Below are 17,691 nucleotides of genomic sequence, written 5' to 3'. Positions count from 1 at the left end.
CAGTCGTGTCAGGGCACTGGTGCTCATCTCCACCCCTAGCATATGTGATCACATCATTGTTTAATATCAGCATGTACAAATGATGCTGTGGCCATCAGTTGTAATGGGTTCTTTATATGATCTAAATTATAATTCTAGAGGATTCCTATAAGGTTATTTATCCTGAATGTAATAGGATCAGATGTGTTTATGTGACTAGATTCAGGATGGCATAGCCAGGAATTCTGTTACTGGCATGCATATCCATATTCTGAATTACACGGTTATAGGTCTGGGTTGTTGTAGGTTTTTCGGGCTATATGGCCATGTTCTAGAAGCGTTCTCTCCTGACATTTCGTCTGTATCTATGGCAAGGTTATAGGTCCTTTGTTGCCATGTCTGTGTAACGTGAAGCTACATGTGTGAGTGTCCTTAGTTGGAAAGACAAGGGTCCCCAGCAGCATCTGGCCCAGCTACAATATTGTAGTTGAGGGGGAAATTGATGGAAAACTAGGAAGGTGTGTTTTCCACCAGCTGTGTCACGGTGCACCCAGAGGTTTTCTACCCACATCCCCTCAATAGTGGAATTTGGCAGCGGATGCCAAACTTGAAAACTCCCTTCTGGGGGCAGGAGAAATGCGCAACCCTGCAGGGAGAACATGACACATGAATCTGCATTTGGGGAATTTGGTCACATTCCCCAAATTATCTATAGCTTGGTTCTATCTACATGTAAGTGGAAACTCTGAAGATAAACTGTCTTGAAACTCCTGTATTTTTCAATTTCATCTCCTGGTTCACTTAGCAGTACATCTGGGGGTTACACCAATAGGCAGCCTGAGTTCTATGTATAACAAGATCATGAAATATGATACCAAAGTTCTGAACTGGAGCAAATAACCTTGTCGTGTTTCAGTTTTATCTCACGGATGGGTAGAGATCAGATTGGCTGTAAGAATTTCCTTTTATTGTGCCACTTGTTATTCATGCTAGGTAAAAAAAAACCTGGCTTCAGAGGTGATACCAGGTATATCTCTTTGCACTGAATGTACTTTGTACAAACCAAATTGGTTTTTGCTTCGAACGACTCTTGTAGAGGAAAATCAATTTCAGGTTACAATAGCTTTGATCTTTCAAGCTAAAGATCCATTGCAAATGTGTTAAGTGGCTAGGATATAAGGCCTTTGCAAAGATGGAATGTGTAAAGCAGGCATTCAGATCAAGGTTTAGCTGTGAATCTATGTAATAAACAGCTACACATCTTGTCAGCCCTTCTTAGCACAAGCTCCCAGATGGCTCTTGTATAGCTGTTTGTATCTGGTGGCAGTAGCCTTGGGGATGGTTAAAGACAATGTAAGGTGTTTTTGTTACATGTTGTTTTTGTTTCAAGATATGATCAATCTACACCTGGTTGATTCTATCCTATCCAGAGTGTTTCAACTGAGTTTGAAAATGTCACTGGCTGGGGGATTCTAGCATTTCCATGTTTCCAAAAACTGCTTCATTTAAGGATAATGTGTCTCCTCTGAATGAATGCCTGGAGGAGGTAATGGGCTGGATGTGGAAAAACAAATTGAAACTGAATCCAGACAAAACAGAGGTGCTCGCCATCAAGGATCCTAATCTGGGGATGGGGATGTCTCAACCAGTTCTGGATGGGGGTTACACTACCTCTGAAAGACTGTGTTTGCAGCTTGGAAGTGCTCCTGGATCTGTCTCTCCAAATGTCAGCCCAGGTAGACATGATGGTCAGGAGTGCTTACTATCCACTTCGGCTGATCTGCCAGCTGCGCTCCTTCCTAGATTTGCAGGACCTAAAGATCGTAGTGCATGTGCTGTTAACTGCAAGGTTGAACTTTTGCAATGCACTTTACATTGGGCTACCTTTGAACCAAGTTTGGAAACTCCAGCTGGTTCAAAACACGTCAGCCAGATTGGTTACAGTAACATCTAGGAGTGAGCATATTACACTTACCTAAAGTCACTCCACTGGCTGCTAATTAGTTTCCGGGCAAAGTATAAGGTGTTGGTTTTGACCTTTAAAGCCCTACATAGTTTGGGTCCAGGTTACCTAAATGATCACCTTCTCCCATATAATCCACCCCAAATACTGAGGCCCTCTGGGGGGTAGTTACCCAACTAGTCAGAACACGACCAGTGACCATCACCCAGATGACCTTTTCATTGGTTGCTCCAAGACTAGAATGTCCTGCCAGAAGAGCTCTGACAACTAAATGAGCTGTTGGAATTTTAAAAACAACTAAAGACTTATCTCTTCCATCAGGCCTACCCAGTTTTTAAACATGCATTTTAAACATGTGTCCTTTGTTTAATCTGTTTTGTGTATTTTAGTATTTATTTTGTAGAAATAAATTTTAATATGTGTATTTGTAGTATTCTTACAATGTGTATGTGTGTTAATTAATTATGTAACCCACCTCAAGCCACCATAATAATAATAATAATAATAATAATAATAATAATAATAATGTTACTCAAAAGGGCCAATGTGGTGTAGTGGTTCAAATGGGTTTCCATTCATCCATGGAAACCCATTTGTGACTTGTGACACTGAGCTAGGCAAAGGCAAATTCCTTTTGAACATGTCTTGCCAATACACTGTGTTTAATACACTGCTTTACATTACTTGGTGAGCAGTAGAAATGATGTGAAAATGTTGGTTGAGATCATGAATGGAGAGATACAGCATTACATTCGACAAAGGCAGGACTAGGACTCATCTCTTCTTTTCTCTTCTGCAGGACTCACCTTGCTCTTGTGGAGCGCTTATCCAAGGCCATTCAGTAGCAGAAAGAGAGGAAAATAGACTAGCATCTCATTCTTTGTCAGAGGCCCAACAACCATGTCACCACATGGAACCCCCCAAAAGGATTCATGAGAGATCTCAAAGGATGTCTTCACCATTGTAAATCTGTATATAGGGATATAGTCAGACTGCTGCACCTGTTCCCTATCAGCTAGGCCAAGATAAACACCATGAGACAGGTGGGTCTTTTTGGAAGGGATTGGTGGTTGTTGCATGAGAAGGAAGGTGGATTTCTCCCTCTGCAATAACCAGGTGGTGGAGGAGGAGAGGTAGAAGAAAGGCAGAACATGGCATATCTTGCTATTACGATCCTAAACATTTTTCAAAGACATGTAATCATATTCTGCCCTGACTATTAGGAATATACAAAATTAAATAAAATAATTTTTCACTGTGTTGTAGTTACATTTTAAATCATAACTTAGGATGATAAAAGATATGAGGGTTTTTGGAGAAATAAACCTGATTACATGATATGTGTTGTTCTTTGCCATTTCTTCCTTGGAACATTCTGGTTATTTTTCTCATTATTTCACATATGCTTTTGGCCCATAACTCTATTCACATCTCCCTTCAGCTAAACCACCTTATTCCTGGGTTCTGGATCATTAAAATGATTTATCTCCCCAAGTACACTTTAAAGTCAGCATTAGCCTTTCCTCTTATGTTACTATTTCTGGATGGCTTCCTTCAGGAGCTTGAATGCTACCAAGAGTCATGTCAGAAATATATTCCAAGTGAGAAGGCTGGAGCTGGATATTTTGATGTGCCTGATTTACACAATATCTACATCCTGAATACTGTACCTGGTAAGCATGTTTATCCTCTCAAATGTAATAACCTCCATTGAAGTACCAGAGTACAATTTTAGCAATGGGAAAAATCAGTATAAGAGGACTTGAACTTTGGACTAAATTCTTCTGGCAGGTCCAACTTGCATAGACTCGTGGGATCATATATGAATAGAGAGTCAATTCATATAGGAGACCCTTGACATAATTGATCTCTAGTTCAGTGTACAAATGCAGAGACAGGAAGAGGGACTTGCAGGCAAATCTGTAAAATTGCCAACTTTGAAAGAAGTACCTATGCCATATTCTCTTTCCAAGAGCACAGGAGGGTTTTCAAATCTCAGATCAAACTATTTTCTAATTAGCATTAATATAACTTTTAAAACAGCTCATTTAAGCCATAGCCATTCTAAAATGAGCTAAGGAATTTGTCCTTTGTTAATCTTGACTGAATGAAAACATGGAAACTCCTTCCTCAGTTAAATGTCATTGCCTTAAAGAGACTTAATGTGAAGCTCCTTAGCTTCCCTTGATGCATATATAAACCAAGAACCTGGCCACTTTCAAATCTATCAAAAAGCACTCACTGAAACTCAGTCATAGAAGCTTCAAATGTTTGCTGTATTGTAGGTAAAGCCTCTGCAGGAAACAAAAACAAAACATTTTTGCACAGCAATCTCCTGGATTGTTCAGCGAGTCAAGGAAAATAGATATGACATTTTGAAATCTAATATATTAAAAAGTAACTTTATCTAGTTTTGAATGTAGAATAAGGAGTTAAATAAACTCTGCTGTCTGCTGTAAGGTGGGGCCCATTTTCCCATTAGAAAAGTACTCATTTTGCAAGTGCAACATATTGGCTCAAGTTTTTGTAATATGGAAACTGAAAGGCAAGAAAACACCAGGCAGTGGCCTGCAAATAGCAAAATATTTTTTATGATGTATGTGAAAAATTTTCCCAATTCCAAGGTCTTTAAACAGTGAGAGACACATTACAGATATGGAGCATCATCAGGTGGTTTTAGGCTCAGCTGAGACCTCCTTGAAGTGGGAAAAGGAACAGTGTTAATCAGCCTCTCATACAGTCATGACTCAGTCTCACACATAGGCTGGATCAGATTAGTGCGACAAAACTAGCATTGGCTAGAGCAATATCAGATTCATCTGTGGCACACAAATACATTTTCTTAGATGACCCAGATCAGTTTTACTGCATTCCAATCTGGATTTGGAGCACTGCTCACACAATCAGATTATGCAGACCCATATGTATTAATGAGTGTTTGATGACAACATTCATTGCTCATTGTATACCATGAATAAGCATAAATATTCCCAGGTCCTACTATAATTTCTTGATCAATATGTTTGCAGGGGTACTTTGTTCTTCCACAACAAGAACAACATAATCAAAGACCTCTGTGGATCAGAGATGAGGGAGAAGAAGAAAGTCTTATACCACAAGGAACAATATCAATACATTGCCTTCTGAAAATTGCTGAAAAACAAACATGGCCATCTCTAGTGTGCAATCTCAGAGGGAGGCAGCTGTAAGTTGTGGGAATTCAACAGAAGAGCAGCACAGTCTATGCTACAAATTGACAGTCTGGACTACTTGCCAAAGCTCAGAGGCCACCAGTTTGGGAGTAGTGGTGATTATTAAGTGCAAAGGCTTGCCATTTGTCCTTCTTATAGGGTAGCCCACATGACAACTCTGGGCAGAGTGTGAGATTAGAGAATAAGTTACACGCTGGATGTGTGGCTTTGTGCAGAATCGAAATTTGCCCCACCTCTCCAACTATGGTCAGTTCAGGGTTAACACAGATTATTTCTAGTCCCCCTGCCCATCCCAATCTTGAAGGAAACTTTGAACTTTGTGCAGCACACTTGTATAGCTTTCCCTCTCCTCTACATCCATCCATTACATTTGGAATACAATTCCCAGATAGCAATATTTCTCTTTCTCAAACATACATTCTTATACAGTATCTCACACACAACAAGGATCTGGATCCTATGTTAATTCTTATGTGCAATATAGCTTACTCCGGCATCTTTCCGGAGATGTGCTCAGTTAATCAATCAGGAATGCAATATTCCTTTTCTATCCAATTTTCAACATGACCATTTCTATATTTGTATAATACCCAACTTCTCCCTATCCCACCCTTTCCTGCAAAGAGTTACTCTCCCACTTATTGTTTCTGAAGTTTTTCTACCCACCTTTACTGATACCATGTTGACTGATTTCAGCAGGTGTCCTTCTCAAAAACGAGAAGAGCATCTTCTGTTTTACCTAACAGATGAAGATCCTTGTGTAATATTATTCTGAGCTGTACAGATGTATGGCCCCATCTGATGTGCTTAATGCTGTGGCTCTCAGAGCCAGCACTTGTGTGCTTTCTTCAACCTAGGCACAGCTGTATGTCCTTATTCTTTGGCTTCTGGCCAACTCTAAGGCAAGTCACACTTTACCCCAAGCATGGACAATAGCCTTGGCAGTTCAAAACAAAGGTCCCTTTTGAGTGAGTTGGCTGGTATATCGACAGTCGTGGTCAGGACATCACCATTTCCCACCGTTGACTCATTGCTGTGCTCTCACAGGGATTAATGACAACTTCTCTCATGTTCTCATTGGTGTCGCCCACCATTTCTGTGTCCAGGCAGTAACGTGTGGCCATGTGTTCAATGTGAGAACCAACTTTATTCCATCGCTTTTGAAAGAGAAAAGAGAAATGCAAAGAGATTAAATTCAGCATGTACCAAATTATGTTGGTGACATGAGCAGTTTTTGAAACATTGAAAACAGAAGTGTTCAGCATCTCATTCTACAATGACATCATTCCCATTGGGGTGGTTCTCTCTAACTACTGCATCATCTTAGCACTGACAAGCTTCTGTGGTGCACTTTTATGAATTGAGAGTCTCTATGTGGACCAGAGGAATAAGGGCAGGCTTATGTGAAACAGGAGAAGGTTACATTGGTTCATAGATGGGGAGGAAGTAAGGAAGAGCAGCCTCCATCAATTGGATGACTAAAATCAGCATAATACTAGTAGTGAAACTAGGACCAAGAATAAATGGGATGAAAAGTTTAAAAGATAGGCGTATAAGTAAAGTTCCTCATGGGCACAATTTGAATTCTGATATTTGAATTCTTAAAATTCCTTGGTAGCTGACAATGACTCTCCTCACTTCTGCAGAGGGATACTTTGTTCAATGTGATGATCTACATCTTTTTGTTCATGATCATGGCATGACCTCAATCATTTTCCTATGATTTCATGCTGTCCACACTGTAGCATGTTTGTATAATCATTGACTAGTGCAAGCATTATCATTTGGTTCTGGTTTTAGTCTGACTAGTTAATCAGATCCCTGATTCACTTTCAGCTAGCCTTGCCAAAACAAAATGAACTAAAATTTTAATAATTCCCCCAAAAGCAAAAATATCTAGAAATTATCAAGTGATCTTTTCATAGAAAGGTTTGTCTCAACCATGCAGTGGTGGTGAGATTATAGGACTAATGAATTATTTCAGCTAATTGACTTTTCTATATCTGGATAAGTTGCCAGAATAGTGGGATGAAATATTTCATGTCAGTTTTAGTGGATGAGAGTGTTTTTAGTTGCAAAACCTTTTGAGGAAGAATGACCTCACCTGTTTGCCATCCCCTTCTTTGCAAGGTAAAAGCACTGCCTGGGAACCCGGAAAGAGGGTCTGTATGGACAAGCACAGCTGGTGGTAGCGGACTTGCTGGTTATATGTATACGTCCATTCCTGAAACAGAAGTGTATACATTAAACTAATTCAAGGCATCCTTACATTTCTCTTAATGTTACAATCTACTCTCCATTTTCCTGCTGTATTTAACACTTACGTTCCTCCTTTCACTGATGGTGGAAGTGAGATAAAGTGCACCCTGAACCGATTTTTTAGGTCCCCAAGAGCACAAAGTCTCAATTTTGTTTTGTTTTTTTCTATGATTTTTCAATTTTCTCAAGCAGAAATTCTTTTCCCACAAGCTCCAGGTGATACTTTTGACATAATTTTGTCAATATGATTTAAAACACTGGACTAGAACTCAGTTTAAAACCATGCTCAGCTATGAAGCTCATGTGATTATTTTCAATTTTAACTTACTTCACTGGATTAATCTAGAAAAAAAATGTCAAAAGGAAGAGTCCTGAAAATCTTGGAGGACAGACAGGATTAACGTGTGGGTAACAATGTCCCAAAATGATGATCCAGATAGGGGTTTTTTTTTTATTTCATTTTAGATTAAACTGTCACTTGAGCCATGCACCAGATAACCATATCCCTATTTATTTGTTGTGCTACTGTAATAAACTGAAATTGAGCAAAGTCCAGTACTTTTAAAATGGCTTCATTATACATGCGGTTTAGCTGGTGAATATCCTGCTCTATCAAAATGCACAGAATTTTAAGCTCTATGAATCATCGGAATTGGCCATGTGAACAGTGCACACAAAGGAAAAAGGGATTTGCTTATTTTTAAAGCTTCTTAAATCCCAAATGGATAGAGGTAATAAGACAGGTTTCTTGAATGGTCTCCACCAACGCAACACTGAAAGAAAGAGCAAGGGTGAAACAAGGGCATGGTTGAAGGAGCTGCTGTCTTCCATACTGTTAGTAAATGACATCCATGTTGTATAGATTTTCATATTTTTATCTGGGGTGCCATCTGGTTTCCATCTGATTAAATGGCAGAGAAGGGGAGGGCTGTGTTGCTGCCTCTGAAAAGAGCCATTTCAGAGCAGAGGCAGCCGAAGATGAGACTTTACATTTATTTTTCAAATTCATTATGATGCTGAGGAGCAGTGACAGGTGTCACCTTGAATGATGTTATAGCCTTGAAAAATAGTCCCTGGCCCCAACCGTGTTAATGTAACTTGGCTTTTTAGGGATAACAGTTAGCAGATGAAGTGAATTGCTGTTTGAAGCATGAACCCTCCTTGACCTCCACTCTATTTTCACTCTGCATATGGCGTTTCAACACTTACCCCTAAGGATCTAACTTATCTTCTGACAAGGTGTAAGTGGGCTTGTGGCTTCAGTACTTGATTCTTTCCACTGCGCATACAAAAGGTTTCTCAGAGCCACCACCATATCTCTGGTGGCAGATTCAGAAACAAGAACAGGAGAATCCAAACCTTTTGCTGTAATAATACTTGTTTAGCCTTAGCTTCCCAAAGGATAGGAAGAGACTTACGGCTGCAACTACTGGTATGCACTGGCTCAGGATGAGCTGAAAATATAAATACAAACATTCCGCCATATTCTCTGGGCCTAAGGCATAGGACTGCCATAAAAGTGGGGAAAATTGCAATTAAAAAAAATTCTGGTTCTTTTATAGTTAAGATGACACTTCTTTTGGAATTCTCTAGGTCCTCCAGTAGAAATCTGTGGTTAATGTCTACCAGAAGCTGACCACGGAATCAATCTCAAAGACCTAAAAATGCTTGAGAAGTGCTATCTCCAGGAATCTCTAAGAGCACTTCTACATACCCCAAAAATCTGAACTAAGGTGGGTTTTAGAAACCTACTTTAGTATTGATTTATGTCCCCACTCCCCGCCAAAAACCCAGGCTTTCCCAGAGAGGGTGGCTACATGCTGTCTCAATAACAATTGGGTTGGCATGCAACCATCGTGAAACCTCCCAAAATAACTCCTAAAAGCAAAGTTAAACTTACCTGGCTGCCATTATGTTCCTCCTCTCCCTCCCATCCCCCACCCCGCTCCCCAGTCTCCTGGCACATCATTTCCCCAGTGGCCAGATAAGTTTATTTTCAGGGGTTATTTTGGGGCTGGGGGTAGGGAATGGGCCCCATCCCAGATCTTCGGGCTCTAGGAGTCCAAAAGGTTTAGGATGGCAAAAGGGGACTCACCCCTGTGTAGTCTCAGGACTACCTGGAAGTGAGTCCCCACAGGCCCAATACCTGATTAGACCTGGGCCTTTCAGGAAGGCCCGGATCTAATGGGGTATTTAATTAATTTGGAATAACTGAGGATATTCCAAATTAATTTGTTTTTACCAGAGGCATTATTTGGACACCCCCGATAGAAATCAAGAGAAGTCCTGCATTTTGGGCCTGTCTGAATGGACCCTAGGTCTTCCACGACAACTCAATGATGGAATTGGGACTGGCCTTGCAAAATTGTGACAGGTAGAATGTATAGGAAGCTACTTCCCCAGTGAGGGGAAAAAAAGATACCCAGGGCCCTCTGCAACATATTTAAAAAGTAGACTGCCTCTTCCAATGTGGACAGAGGCAATTCAATTTCTTTTGCCAAATTCATCATTTTGTGAGGGGAAATAGTAAAAATCATAGTATGCAACAAGGCTCTACATTATTTTTAACTCTGATTTAGAGGGGGAAAGCCAAAAGGATGCTCTCACAAAGCCCATGTAACTATAGTAAAGGTCCTGGTTCACCCTGCCCTCCACAAACCCCCCACTGTTTTGCATTCTAACCCAGGCATGGGCAAACTTCAGCCTTCCAGGTGTTTTGGACTTCAACTCCCAGAAATTCCTGGGAACACAATTCTCTTATATTTGCTCTTTTTTGTGCTAGAAGAAATGCAATTTGCTTGTGGAACACAGAAGAAAGGAACATTTATACAAGAAGGATCTCATTTTCCTTGTATTAATTGCATTTCCCTAGCTTGCCTAATCACTAAATGGCAGACTTTGGGAGTCCAGTTGTGATGTGGACAATGCTGTGTGGAAATGGTCCTTTCCAAAATGCATCTTCTTTCTGTAAATGACACTTTGTGGGCTAAGCAAACAAATTGGTGGGTTTCAGTGATCTTATGTGCTTCTTTTAGCATTTAAGAAAATTCACAGGTTACTCTGGAACTCCCAGGAAACTTTCATGAGACCTCAGTATTTCTGAAGTGTGGGCAGCTGGAACTGAGGTGATCCCATTTTTCCCACACCAAAAACAACTTCTGAAACAGTTTGCTGCTGGAAACATCACCATTTTCTGTCTCCCTCACTTACCAGCATTGGAAAGGTGTGGTACCTTTTTTGGGCTGCTGCCACCCCTGCCATAATGGCTAAGCAGGTGTCATTGCTTATGCTGAGATCGCCTCTACTCCCTTCTCATTGATCATATAGCTAGATATCCTGTTTTGACTTCACCAAAAGCAATGTTGCCAGCAATGCTCTTGCAGGGACCTGCTAGGCCGAAGAGGACAGTGAATTGCTGCCCATGCATTGTGAGCTCAAGCATCCATCTAGATGACAAGACAGCTTGGATTGCTTTATTGCTGACATGCAGAGTGCTGACATGTTGAAATCAGGGCAACTCTGGAGCAGAATACTCCTGACATGTCCCGTGAAAGAGGAGGTGCAAAGAGAGAGCCCTTCGTAGTAGATCTCAAAACATGAACAGGCTCATATGGGAGAGTAGAGTCTGTTTGAGAAGCAGGCAATGAGGCCACTGGGGTTGAAAACCCAGAGATTACATCCCTGCTGTCTGCCTCTTTTTTCCTTGCAGGAGTGTGACAGCCTCACTCTCAGCAAAGACTCATTTCAATCCAGCCTCTGCCGTTTCTGCTGCTACTGACGGTGTGCTCAAGGGTATCCAGGCCTAAGAGGCTTCTGATTTCTTTTCTAAAGCTTGTCAGGTTTCTAGGAACTGCTAATGATTAATGGGTTTATTAAATGAATCCCAGAGTCAGAAATCTATTCCAAGAAGGTTACTGCAAAGTTTAATATCAACGGATGCTCTGTTCTAACAGAAAGCCAATGCACCCGCCAACCAGTGACATCTTCATTAGACAAAACCAGGGCAAAATTACAATCAATTATTTACCCTCAGATGCATTTCTCTGGTGAAGTGCTAAATCAATCAATTCCTTTAGCAAATGAGACATAAACAAGAGTAGATAATGCCAAGCTTCTGACTTGAAGCAACACTGCAGAGACAAGCACATTCAGCCCCAGGAACAGAAGGAGAGGGGTTTTTGACCCACTCCCAATGGATGCTAACTATGAGGTATTAACTAGGCCTGGGTAACAACGGAAAAATTTGTTTCTAAAATCGATTTGTATTTGGGGGGTTTTTTTGTTTCGATATTTAAAATAATTACAAAATTTTCCTTTTAAAAAGTTCGATATTTACGAAATTTCGTAAATGGTAAAAAATTAACGAATCTATTTCCGAAACAATAACGAATCGATTCGTTAATGGTGGACGCGACCGCGAAATACGCTAAAAAACCTCCAAAACCTTCTGAAGCTTCCCTCTCCCTCTGTTGTTGACTGTTGGTGTGATATTATAATTTTTTTTTCACTAATTAAACCATAAAATTGGCCCAGATATGCGGAAATAATAACGAAACGACCTCAAAACAATAACGAAACGAATACAATATCGAAATACGAAGCATTTACAAAACGTTTTTGAAAATTCGTTTTTTTTAATAATTGCTCCAGAATGGTTCGTTATCCTTTTGTAATTGAAAAAATTAACGAATTATTAACGAATTACGAATTAACGAAACGAAACCGCCCAGCCCTAGTATTAACGTATGCTATTAGAATAATCATTCTCATCATTTATGGAGTGTGGAGCCAAGCCAAGGAAAAGAGACGCCTGAACATGAAAGAGATTAATAAAATGATGCGTTATATGGGATGTTTTTTCTCCATCTCATTCAGAGATGCAGCAGGTAGGGCAGATACACAACTTAATGCACAGAATTTGCTGGTATGAGATATGATTATTTCAGAACTTGAATAAGTTACTTTGTGGACCTGATATATTGCATCGTAGATACAGCTGGATTTATAGCTATTCTGGCTTTCTAGTCCTCAGTTGGCTCAGTGGGTATATTCTAGTCAGGACTAGCAATTGGATTTAAATTTGGACTACAACTCCCAGAATCTTTTGGCCGGTATTACAACTGGCTGAGGGATTATGGGAGCTCTGGTCCAGCAAACAATGGCAACTATAGATATGAATTTCAAACAATGGCAGCTATAGATATAAGTTTCAAAGAGGATTAGACAAATTCATGGAAGCTAGTTCGATTTATTCTGTTTGTTTTGATGTATATATAAAACCACCAGATCTATATTTTATTTTCTGTTTTTTTCTCAGTATGAAATCAAAGTGGTTTACAATATAAATGAAAACAAAACAACCTGATCAATCTGCAGTATGAAAGTTTAAAAAGCATTAAATAATAATTCCAATCAAAACTTGAATTAAAACCACTCAAACATATTTGACACCTATGATATATGCAGCCCACATATTGCACATGTATTGTAAGTATACTTAAGTTCTTCTAGCTTTTTGGGTAAATATGGCACTTTCTGTATAATTCTTCCCATTGTTGTTTAACATGTAGTGCTTCCCCCTCTCTTCCAATGATTTATCTATGTGTTTAGAAAACATACTAAATGGATTATAGGCATTTTCAGATCAAGGTACAAAAATGAAGAAAGTAAACTCATTAAAATTTAAAAAATCAGGAGGAACTACCTTGAAAATAGTTATTTGTATACTGAATCCTCTTAATAAATTAAGGTTTACTGAAATTTGTTTATCCCTATGCCGATTTTTCTAGGTTAAACATATGAGGAAAAGTATACTGTCCTTCAGATTCATGCAGATGTCAAAGAATCACTCATATACAACGCTGGCATAATTTGGAAAATGGCAGGCATCAAACATTGAGACTATTGCCATGACAGAATAACACAGCTGTAGCCCTGACTATTTGCCGGTTAAAATACAGGAGATTTCAATATTGTCACTTTAAAATGATAATTTGGTCTTGTAGAGGAGGACAGCACACCTCTTTCCCCTTCTTTTGTTTTTGTTAAAGTGGCACCTAATTGTTAATCTAGCTCAGAGAATGCTCTCTGATTGACACTGAATCTTTTCCCCTTTAGTGATTGAAAAGGGAGGAGGGAATGAGGTCAGGCTCATTAAGCTCCTTCTACTTTAATAGGCAATTTAATATGAAATGAATGCAGAGTGCGAACTTAAATATATCACTGCAATTCAGTTCAATTTTTTTTCTCAGCAAGAGAAAGCATAAATAAGTCTGAAAAATGAGAGGAAATTACAATTTTCATTTTCTTTTTCTCTGGTTGTTGCAGAAGGGTTGCATGCCATAGTAGATTTCATTGTGATTACAAATGGCTCAATTCAGCTTAGAGACGTGAAAAATTGTATCTCTTGGCCACATGTTTTGTTGTAATCTAAAGCAAAGCTTCTTAAACTATAGATCATGACCCCATTTGAGGTCCCCTATCTGAATCGGGGGGGGGGGGGGGGTCACAAAATTGTTTGTCGCTTGCCACCTAGTGGCTATTTTAGACGTTTACATCAATCTAAGGGGGAAAAGGGGAGGCAAGAGGCTACAAACCAAAGCATGCCAGCATGGAATGAAAAATACCAAACATGCTCTACGCCCTGCAGTATGAAATATTCGGCCAAGATTTAATTCTTTTTTTGAAAATAAACAAGTACATCCATCTCATTAGTATGCAAATTTGCTTTCATTTTAATAAATAGTAAAATTATATGTACAACAAAGAATTGTCCAATAAATGTTTGCTTTGTATGATAAAGTAAAGATAAAGGTTTCTCCTTGATATTAAGTCTAGTCGAGTTCAATTCTGGGGGTGGTGCTCATCTCCATTTCTAAGCTAAAGAGCTGGTGTTGTCCATAGATGCCTCTTACGTCATGTGGCATGATTGCATGGAACGCCGTTACCTATTTTATATAGGTAACATAAAAATTATTGCGGCAAAAGGGATCATAACTAGAAAAGATTTAAGAAGCCCTGATCTAAGACTAGGGTTCTATTTTTCATTAGAATTGTGTAACTCCCATTCTGTAGGCCTTCCCTGCAGAATGGCAGTATCCAAAACAATGTCATGAAAGCACTCCTACCACTTCCAGAGGCTTACGCAAGGAGGTCTGCATTCTCAGAGTGTGTGTGAGATCCACAATGTTCCTCACTGTCAACATTCCTAACTATGAACAGTGGTACTATGGCAAATGCTGACTTGACGTTCCTGTCACGCTATCACACTACATGAAATTTACACTCAAGAAGTGGTTGGAGGAAGTTCAGATCTTTTGGACTCAGACAACAGAACTGAGAATCAGTCTTGACATTGGGTTGTTATAGGCTTTTCGGGCTATATGGCCATGTTCTAGAAGCATTCTCTACTGACATTTTGCCTGCATCTATGGCAAGCATCCTCAGAGGTTGTGAGGTCCTACAACAACCCAGTGATTGCAGCCATGAAAGCCTTCGACAATAGTCTTGATATTATTTAAGACTGCAACCCCCCCCCACACACACACACACACACACCACACACACACACACAGAGAGAATTAGGTGTATTATTACATTATTTGGACTGAAAAGGTCTTCTCAGACAAGCCTAACTGGATTTTGAGATCATTGAGGAAAGGCTTCTGTTCAGTAACATCATCATTATAAGTACTGGAGAGGGCTTCTTGCTGACTGCTCTCACACTTTAGAAACTCTTTTTTTTTAAACAGGAGGTTCATTTTCTGCTCTCCTTCTGCCAGTGGGCAAACTTTTTCTATTCAGAGAGGCTTTTAGGTATTAATTAGTTGTTGCAGAAGGGTTTTTAATACAGCATTTTGTAAACATTTTCCCATTTCATATTTTGAAGTGCTCTTTCATTCTTTTTATTTCGATGTAATTTGTTTTTAATATGATGTTGTGAATAGTACAAGGTAACTAATATACCTGGCAGAAACCCCCCAAACCAGACCACCTACATTACTTACACAGGCAAATGGTGGGTCAATGGGGTGCTACTCCAAAGGGGTCTATGAAGTGCTTGTGGAAGAGGTTCTAAATACCACACTTCCACTCAAATAGAGTGAAAACTGCATCCAATTCACTCCAGTCAGGTCTGCCAGCCAATGGACCTGAATCACAGTTCGAACTCTTTAGCTACCAGTTCTCACTTCCTTTTCGGGATTAGGTGGGCAACATGAACTTCTAGGAAAAAGGAGCCAGTGATCCATCATGAAGTCAGACACTTTTGTCAACTCCATGAACTTTGCAGAGGAGTAAGTCCCACTGCTCCTTTTTCTTCAGGCAGCCTTTTCGAACTTCAGGCTTTTAAAGAAAAGGCTGTAAGAGGGTATTGTATTGTTTTAAATGCTTTTTGTTTAATAGTGTATATTTTAAATTGCTTTAGTATAGTTAATAGTTTAATTTGGTTGTAATGTTGATTTTTTTTTGTATATTTTAATTACATTGTAATGATTTTAATTTGTAAGCCAATTTGAGTTTCCATATTCGGGGGAAAGAGGAATATGAATAAAGATGGTGGTAATAATGATAATAAAAGTAGTGCTTTACCAAACTACTAATCCCAGGCTTTTGGCGGAAGTGGACACAGGTCCTAAAGTGGATTATATTGTTGTGGCCGCATGGTATAAAGCACCCATACTCTGCTGATCCCTGAAGACATTACCTGTGCTGCTGATGCTGGACCTTTGCTTGTGATACAGGGGTTTAAGATCACAACTGGAAAGTCTTGTCCTTCTGACTTTTGGGTCTCCAGGCATCTCTGTCTTTGCCGTATCATCCCTGTCTGGTAAAGTGATTCCTCAGGAATTCTAAGCAGAGAAATTAATTTTTAGTTAGCATTCTTCACCAGAAAGAAGCAGTTTTCCATGGAAATCACTGACACAGCAGGGAAGCCTATGTGATATGATGGACAAGTGTGTTAGACTTAGTCTACAGGTAAACTGGATTGTGTTCGCATTTATTCATGAAGCTCCCTGGCTGATCTTGGGGCATTTAGTATTTCTCTGTGCAACTTCCTGGACAGTATTGTTATATATATAAATATATGAGGGCGGATGCATGTGCTGAACAACTTAGAGGAAGGGCAAGAAAAAGTTGTAATTATGCTAGAGAGAACATTTTTTCAAAATGTAGTACTTCTATTTCTAACCAAGATAGGAGTATGGGACCATATAGGGCAGTGGTTTTCAACCTGTGGGTCCCTAGGTGTTTTGGGTGACAACTCCCAGAAATCCCAGGAAGTTTACCAGCTGTTAGGATTTATGGGAGTTGAAGGCCAAAACATCTGGGAACCCACAGGTTGAGAACCCTGATATGGAGGTTTAGAAGAAAAGTCACTTCTTGGTCTGGAAGGAAAGGGATTAAAAATAGGGAAAGCCTATTAATCCAGGAAAATTGGGAAAGTTTGTGTGAAAGTTTCTATTTGTACTGTAAACAGTGCATATTATACAACAACGACGAATACCTAAGTTCTGGATAGACGCTCTCCAGATACCACTTGAAGGTGTGACATTTTAATGACTTTCTCAGCTCCACTCTGCTCTGTATGCTGTCAAAAAGAAAAATATAATTATGCAAAATATAATTAGGACACTGCATCTTGTCGCAATTTGAAATAAACCTGAAAAATTCCACTCTTGCTTCAGCCAGTTGCAAAATCTATTGATAATTAGATCCAGTTTCTCTTCTACGTGCCCCATTTTTTTCACTGGGCCAACACATATTTATACCCTTGTTTGGATCAGGACTATGGGGAAATGGAGTTAATTCTTCCAACCCATGCAGTAGTCCTCCTGCATCCTGGCAATAATGGAAACTTCTGCCCTGGAGGCAGTACAGACTTCATTTGGAGGGTGATTTTCATCAGGTTACAGTGAAAGAGAAAGCAATGTACTACAGATCTAAAATGTTAAGATAGTTTCAACACTAGAAATGCTAATTTCAGACACACACTATTCTTTGTGTCTACTAAATTCCAACAGAGATTTTTTCGGTCATGTTAGGGATTACAAATATCATCCCCTTCAGATAACTGTTGGACTAGAGCTCCCATTTTTCTACGCTAATTGAGACTGATGGAAACTACAATATCTGGAGGGTGACACATTGCAGTTTTATGGTATTATTGCTTTGCAGATCCAACTTTGAAAATGGGAAAGATACCAGTTCTCCAACTTTTCTGTGATTTCTTTGTTTGGATAAAAAACATCTCCTAATGCAGACCGGATGTGTGTGTAT

The 17,691-nt window shown here is 39.5% G+C and overlaps 1 protein-coding gene across 1 annotated transcript in view; it reads right to left on the bottom strand.

Moving 5' to 3' along the window:
• Nucleotides 1-4,517: 4,517 nt before the first annotated feature.
• GALNT14 (polypeptide N-acetylgalactosaminyltransferase 14) overlaps nt 4,518-17,691 on the bottom strand; it is a 289,099-nt gene continuing 275,925 nt past the window's right edge. Inside the window, exons 12-15 of the mRNA XM_060754143.2 lie at nt 16,919-17,002; nt 16,118-16,262; nt 7,259-7,378; nt 4,518-6,311 (exon numbers count right to left, since the gene is read on the bottom strand). Coding sequence (XP_060610126.2) covers nt 6,153-6,311; nt 7,259-7,378; nt 16,118-16,262; nt 16,919-17,002 — 508 coding nt within the window. The 3' untranslated portion in view covers nt 4,518-6,152. The remainder of the gene's footprint in view (nt 6,312-7,258; nt 7,379-16,117; nt 16,263-16,918; nt 17,003-17,691) is intronic.

Source organism: Anolis sagrei, chromosome 1 (genome assembly GCF_037176765.1).
Source record: "Anolis sagrei isolate rAnoSag1 chromosome 1, rAnoSag1.mat, whole genome shotgun sequence".
Lineage (NCBI taxonomy): Eukaryota > Metazoa > Chordata > Lepidosauria > Squamata > Dactyloidae > Anolis > Anolis sagrei.
The sequence above is the reverse complement of the archived record's forward strand: the minus strand, read 5'-3'. Positions and strand labels throughout refer to the sequence as shown.